General features: G+C 41.1%; 1 protein-coding gene across 1 annotated transcript; it reads left to right on the top strand.

The window, feature by feature from the left end:
• The first annotated feature begins 281 nt into the window (after positions 1 to 281).
• On the top strand, positions 282 to 1,895 carry LOC138928950 (uncharacterized). Its single transcript, XM_070287307.1, has 2 exons — positions 282 to 762; positions 823 to 1,895. The coding sequence occupies exons 1-2, from the start codon at positions 334 to 336 to the stop codon at positions 1,828 to 1,830; spliced, it is 1,437 nt and encodes a 478-aa protein (XP_070143408.1). The 5' UTR covers positions 282 to 333; the 3' UTR covers positions 1,831 to 1,895.
• Positions 1,896 to 7,832: the final 5,937 nt, after the last annotated feature.

Raw genomic sequence — 7,832 nt, 5'->3', positions numbered from 1 at the left:
ATTTTAGCCTTGACTCCAATATGCCTGCTGCAACTGCCTGTCGACGCCCATGTGTATTTAACCCAATTTTTGTTAATTTCCCCACTAACACAGTGTGAAGATTGTTGGCGTCTAAGGATATTCGACTTACTCTGCATTCTGTAATTAGAACATGAGAGTCTTCGCTGGCTAAAAGCTATTAAAGCTTTAGGCGAATGTTTTATAAGTTGAACCCATGCCAAGTTTTAGGTATTGAAATTTGATTCCAAATTAAGCAACATAGAAGGTTATGGTTTGGTTTTCAATTCGTAGCAATATTTTCTAACTTATTCTCATTTCTGTCTAGTAACTACCATGTTTAACTTATTTGCTTTCACCGTATTAAAAGAAAAATATATACTACTAAAAATTGTTAATTTTATAATGTGGCTCTTTGGCGGAAAGCCAGAGAATAGTGTACTTTTGCTTTCTGGACCCCGGAAGATCGTCGTCAAAGGAATATCCTATATGACCAAGTACTCCGGTTACATTAACGAAAGCTTAGCTTTAGGAAACCAGACGATGCCACCGATTACTCAGTTGATGGTTGTTGAAAACCCAGTAAGGATCGTGCCAGAACCAAATAAGGCTATGATTTTATACGATCGTCCAGCTGAATGTGAATTTGATTTTATGGACAGCGGGTTGTTGTTCATGCTTGCCACTGCATTCATCTTTGGGTTCTCGAAGATGTTCAGGTCCAGGAGGAAGGATAAATCAAGAATGCAGAAGAAAGAGAACGAGGTGTTCTTTGATTTTAAGCCTTACGAGGAGTTTAAAAACGATATTTTCTTTGATTTCCAGTCTGAGGATGTTTTCCTTAATTTGCAGTCTAAAGATGATGTGTTCTTTGATTGCCAGTATAACGATTGCCAGTTCCTTGATTTCCAAACAAACGAGGACGAGAACTTCCTAGATTTCCAATCAAGCGAGGAAGAAGTATTACTCAATTTTAACGGAGAAGAGGACATGTTTCTCGATATCCAGTCGGAGAACGACGCAGCAGAGGCTTTTCTTGATTTTAAATCTGATGATAAGGAAGCAATCCCCGATTTGGAGTCCCACGAAAAGAGTGGAAACCTCGATGAGGCGGAGAAGCTTCTGTTTTTGTTCGAGAAGATGAGGTTGTCCGATGAGGAGGACTTCCCCGAGTTGCCCTCCGACAAAGAGAGGGTTCCTTATATAAAGTCTGTAGAGAAGGAGTTGCCAGAGTTGAAGCCCGATGAGGACGGTTTTCCCAATGAAAAGAAGAAGTTTCTCTGTTGCAAGTGCAAAAAGCAAGGATTTCCCGATTTGCCTTCCGATGAGGAGAGGCTACCGGATTATCTGGCTGACGAAAACAAGAGGTTTCTCTATTGGAAGTCCAAAGAGGAAGGACTTCTCGATTTGCCTTCCGATGAAGAGTGGCATCACGATTATCCCTCCGACGAGGAGAGGTTCCTCTATTCAGAGTCCCAAGAGGAAAGGTTTCCCGATTTGCCTTCCGAAGACGAGTGGTTTCCCGATTTGAAGTCTGACAAAGAGGAGAGGATTCTATCCTTGGAGAACAAAGAGAATGGGTTGGCCGATTTGCCGTCTGACGAAAAGAGGTTCCCCGATTTGCCCTCCAATAAGGTGTGGTTCCCCAATTTGACATTAGATAAGGAGAGGTTTCCCTATACAAGTAGGAGGCTTTTTCCAATTAACTCCCCGGGCATAATTTGTCGCCCAATTCTTAGTCCGAGGAAAAAAAAGGCTGCCACGATACGCGCTCAGGAAAACGAAATGTTTTGGTCTACTGTTTCATCCTCAGCGAAGCGGAATGTTAAATGATGAATTATTATTAGTGTGTTTATTATTGGTTCTCTTGTGTTTTAAAATAAATTAATGTTAAATAATTTCGTTGATTTCATATACTTCAGGTCCTGCCTGCAACTGACATTCGTTTTATAATCAAATGTCCTAAATGCAGGATGCCGACTTGGGCACAGGCTCGTAGAACGCACATGTGCCTCATCCTTTCTTAAGCCAGAAGCAGGTCCTCCTGTCACAGGGGCAAAAGTTTTGCACAGAAACTATGACTTGGACCAATGTCGATGGGCGGAGAAGCGGAAGAGCGGAAAGTTTTCGCTGGTGGGAAATTTCGCGCTAGCGACAAATAACTGAACATTTTTATGAGCTTGCAATGGGGCTTGTCAATTATGTTCGTTTCCCTTTCCCAGAGATGTCACAGATGACTCCGGCGGCTGCGGCGGAGGAGGGGAAATGCAGAAGGCACTGCCTGCCAGTCGTTTCGTACTTTTCCCTGACTCGGCACAAAGTTTTCCCGGGGACCAGAGAATCAAGAGTCACCTTTGCAAGTGCTGCTTGAATATTTAACCGACTTGGCGAATTAATGACAAGCACGAGGAGGCGTGGCAGTGGGCGGCAGGCCACGCCCTAATGGCGCTGGGCCTCCTGCATTGACCTGAATGCTAATGGAAATCGCTGGCTGAGTGGGATTTGGCCTGCGAGTGGGATTACGCTAATGGAGCCGCTACGCTGCTACGTTGTTGCCGCAAATGATATGTTGCGCATACGCCGCGTGCGCCGTGGCAAGGCAATAACTCAAAATCTTAGACTCGTAAGCCAATTTTCGTTGATTTAGTTTATCTGCAGTGGGCCAGCATCATCAATACAAATGCCTTTGCGTCACTGATTCCCATTTGACTACTCGGCCCAACTTTGATTTCATTTGTTGTCGGCTTCGAGGCCCCAAGTCGATCGAGTCTATTTCCTGCACTCAGGGGTCTGCCAGAGCAGACAATTTGATTTATTGGCACAAATTGCGTTACATTACGTTATCGCTTTGAGTGCGACCAAGTCTGCCGGCGTGTGTTTACGTACACGGGTTGGGTATATATATTATATAGATATATATATAGTCAAAGCAAATGCTGCTTAAGCCGAAGGCGATGGCCACCTTAAGGCGATACTGACTCTCGCTTTGACAGTGCACTTTTCAATTACTTGATGGCCGGATTTAAAAGCCAAATTCGGATTTCCTCCGGCTGCAATCCAAGTCATTTGACAAATCTGGGATACGCAATGGAATCTAGGGGATTCGGAAAATTCCATTTGCATTAGCAGGGAAAGCAAGTGAACACTGGGAAAAATATTATAAATTAAAAGTACGAAATTTCTATTAAAAAACATACAGTTAACGGGACTTGTGAATATAGAAAAATATATTTTGTGATTTTTAATCTTTTTAGATTATTTATTTCCTTCTTAATTATTCTAAAAAATTAATTATTTAAAGTGCAAAAAGCAGTATTTATAAACGGCCATAAATTAGGTCGAAAAAGGTTGAAATAATTGCTGGGATATGTAAAACAGATTTCGGTATCTAACATCATGGAAGTCAGAGTCCATGCCAGTGGAATTTAGTCCCAAGCCGGACCCACTGCGTCTCTTGGCCTTTCGTAGGGAGCATCTGATAGCTGGAATTGCGACAGGTGTCAGATTGCGCGCAGATGCGCTTGAGTTGGGTTTTTTCCCATTTCACTTATTATATTATTTTTTTTTCTAGATTTTTATTTCCAGCTCAATCGTGCGAATTGCGCTGAGATTTAATTGAAATTCAAACTCGCATTCCGCTGCGCAATGACCAATTCGAGTATCGCTAATTAAGTTGTCTATGCATTATTACACCCATCTATTCAGTGGAATCCGCTTGGGTTTAATTAAATTTTGAAATTTGTAATTTAAATTAAATAATGGGAGTCCCTTTTACTGGAAATATTTGCCGCCGGCAGCAGGTGCAACAATGCCGCCCAGGCATACCTTTGTGCGTTTTGGCATAAAGTGAATTTGTAAGCAATTTGGCGAACTTAAAGTTGGTTGAAGTGGAGCAGGACTTGGCTTTTTGTGTGGTCAAGTTTGCACAGAAAGAAATATCTAGGGTAAGGTGGGGTAAAGCCGACCTAGTAAATGGTTTTGGCTATAAAATGCTTATTTTACATCAGATCAAGTCGTTATAAATTAAAGGTTAGACTTTTGCGCAACTTTCTATGCATAGCATTTTATTCATACCGTTGAAAAGTTTTGAGATACAAGCGTTTTACGAAAAAGTTCATTTTTGCTATGTTCAAAAATGATGGGGTAAACCCGACCGCCTATGTTTTGGTTGATTTAGTACAGATATAACCTAAATATAGTTTTTGCAATGATAAGACAATCAATGTTATGTTATATAATGGTAATAAAAGATAATAGAATTAAAAAAAATGAGAATAGCAAAATAATTCATCAGTATCATCTGATTCGCTTCTCAAATAGCTTGCTGGCGTTTTTTGGTTCGAGTTCAATGTCTGGTTGGCTGCGATGTTGATGGTTTTGGTGTGATTGTTGTTTTTTTTGGATTTTTTACGGCAGGATTTACCCCACTATTTAGAGGTCGGATTTGCCCCACCACGTAATTTTTCATAAAAACCCAATTAAAAAAGAAATTATGAAAAAAAGTGAACCAAACTTATATGCACTTTGTAGGACTTTATTCAAAGAATCTAAATCCACTTACCTTTTCATGCGATAACTTTGACAAAAAGAAATATCCTGCAGTTAATTATGCACAAAAATGAAATTCAAAACTGTGAAAACTAACTTGTTGTCGTTTGACCATCTCAATGTTGACTAATAAAATGCTGTCATACCACCATTTACATTGTTTTCGATGCTCTACATGACAACACTAATATTATTTTGCGTAGTGCTTCCGATTTTCGAAAACAGAGGGAGGTCGGGTTTACCCACACTGTCGGCTTTACCCCACCTTACCCTATGTATCACTAGCCGAAAAAATCGGTTACAGTTTCATTTCACTTAAATTTCCTTCAGATCTTGCTCAGAAAAACCTGCGTTATCTACAACAAAATATCTAAATTATTTTTCCGAGTGCCTAAGTGCATTCTTAGACCGACAAAATGGCCAAAACTTTTGCCTTGGCCTCTCTCCCACACTCTTAACCATAATGGCCCGCGGCAGTGAAGTTCCATTGACCTGGAAAGTCGCCGTGCCTCCATTAATTAAATGCGGCTTGTGGCTGCTGCAGCAACTGCAGCTTCTGTGCCATAATGAAAGCCAATAAACAGCAAATTCTGTTGCCCTGCACAGCTCATAAAAATCCATTTGGAGTTGCCCACCTAAGGGATACTACCATCCTTCCTTTACTTTTTTGTACGAAAAAAATGGAAAAACAACCGTGGCCCAATTAAGTTTCATCACGTTTCGCATGTATGCGAAAAGGAAAAGTTTTTCCCTTTTTGGACCGCGCCAAACGAAGCGAAAGTCAAACTGGAGGAGCAAATGGTGGCCAAATCAAAGGTTATGCTGGCTGGTTGCCGGCCCGTGCTGACCCTCGGGGTCAGTGGTCGGGAAAGGTTAATCGACGACAGGAAGTTCATTAGATCAAGTAGCCCCGACTATGACGATAACGATGTGCGAGTCCCATTATGGGTTGGATATACATTTACGTTATGGCTTCGATCTCTTCAGCGGCAAATGCATTTAGACTGATTGCATTGCTCGAACGGGGAAAATGCAATTAGTTACCAAGTTTGATTGCATTTTTGTTTGATTTGCCAACTGGTTGGCATCAAATCTCGATTGCAGCTCGTCAAACATTGCAGTTATTTAGAAAATTCAATTTGCGTTGCGTTTATTTCACAGAACCACACACAAAGGGCCCCCAAATCCTGCCCCCGGACGGCGTGCGACGTGGGTTGTTTGGGTTCCACAGCCGCCTGGGATATAATTTGCAATGTTCGTAATGTGGCCAAACATTTGTTCGATTGCAGCTATTGCCAATTGAAATTTTGCTGCCCTTGAGCCGAGCCCCAAAAAGCTATGGCTTTTAGCTCCAACTCCGCCTTGGAAATGGGCAATCGTATATTGTACACAGAGAAGAAAATTGTAAGGCAATTAGATAGTTAAGTTAAGATATAAAACAGCGAATTTGTATAATTTAAAGTCAGCAAAAGCTCAGAAAACTTGTGACTTATGTAAAATGAAAAGTTAGCTACATTTTCTCTTGGTTTCTTCTTTATTTAAGTTGCTTTTAATCACCTTTTTTACAACTCAAAGTTTTCTTTACAGTCTTGTCTGCTCTGATAGACGACTATCAACCATGTTTCCTCTTCTCCTCGCTTCCTAACTCATTTCCTCGTAATTTTCCGTACTTTTTATTGACCATACATTTGTGTTTAAGCCAAAACCCCATTCAAAACCACCCATAGGTAAGCCCCCTTCTCTCCCTGTGTACCTGCCTGAAAGCTTTTGCAGCTGATTAAAGTGACCTGGGCCAAATGAGGCTTGAGTGCCGGACTGAGGGCAGCTGGCAGTCAAGCAGCAAAGGCAATCCCAGTGGCAATCCCTGGTTTCCCATCGCTCCACATCAAGGTCACCGCTGATTGAAAATCAATCGCCGGCAATGACGATGCAACCCACTAATCTCTGGGCAGCTTTATGAGCGTGTCTAATGGTGATGGCGATGGTTTTCCTAGGGTTTTATCTCTGCCCAGCCCATTTTGGCCACCCCCTCGGAAAAGGCGACAGTTGAATATGTTGCATTTAATGTTGCCGCTTGTAATTCAGCATGTTTTACAATGCACTCACATGCTCGCCTCGCCTTCCCCTTGCAATAGTTTTTTGCCATTTGTTATGCAAGAGTGGGGAAAAAAACAGCATGCAAATATTTGACTGTGCAGGGCGTTGGCCTTGAAAACTGCTCCAGGGCCGGCGGCTGGTCAAGCACAACTTTCACAGATGTCAGTTTATGTAAATGGATTCGAAATTAGTTTCAGTTTGGCTGTCCTTCCCCCGAAAAATAAAAGGAAGGAATGCAAAGCCAGCGCTTTGTGTCCATTTGGGCAGCATGTGTGGACACGGAATTGATTACAAAATGTTTTCAAACAATAGGAAACCGAGGAAACCGTCCAGCAGCAGGAGCGGTTGATGTCATAGTTGGGCTATGATTTTAACGTAATTTAACATTTTTAGGAAAATATTTAAATAATTGTTGAAAACAAGAAAAGATTGTTAACAATCCAGGTGAAGCTTAGTCTCTAAAAAATTTCCCACTGGTAATTAGCCTAATCAGCTCCATATTTTTGGCCAACTTTCTACACCTTCCATTACCTTTCACCCCCCAAAACAAATGCATTTCATGTGTCAGCGCAACGTCAAAGGGCAATGAAGCATTTTGGCAGCATTGAAGGATTGAAGGAGCCTAGGGGCACACTGCGCCTAACCGTGTCAGCAACATTAGTAGCAACACAAAATTCTAATTAAGTCATGGGGTTTTGTATTTCCTTCGGCACCGCGGGCACTTTGTGTAGCAAAATTTTTGTGCAAGCTTCCAAAAATTTCACATAAAACAAGCGCACAAAATGCGAAACGGGCAAAGGGAAAAGGGAGAGGGAGAGAACTAAATAAAGGGCCAACGGGAAGCGCAACGCAGTTTACACTGGGGGAAATTGGGAAGAGATTTTTATATAATTTTTAAGTTTTTCAGCTTCAATCTCCCGAATTTTGAAGTATTTTTAGAGTCGAAATGGCATGTATTTCCTAATTCAGAAAATTCAATTATATTTAGCCACTTTGTTCGATTTTTAACTCACAATGTGTGAGGTCTCTGATCTAAAAATAATGGTATGATAAAGTGAATCTTTTGAAATATAAAAAGACTTCCTAGAATGCAATTTAATTACTATTTTTTTTAAGATAAAACTTTCTTTTCAACTAACTTTTCTCAGTTTTTAAATCCCTTTTTTGTGAAAGTGGGTGTAACTGCTTTT

Source organism: Drosophila kikkawai, chromosome 3R, assembly GCF_030179895.1.
Source record: "Drosophila kikkawai strain 14028-0561.14 chromosome 3R, DkikHiC1v2, whole genome shotgun sequence".
Classification (NCBI taxonomy): domain Eukaryota; kingdom Metazoa; phylum Arthropoda; class Insecta; order Diptera; family Drosophilidae; genus Drosophila; species Drosophila kikkawai.
The sequence above is the reverse complement of the archived record's forward strand: the minus strand, read 5'-3'. Positions and strand labels throughout refer to the sequence as shown.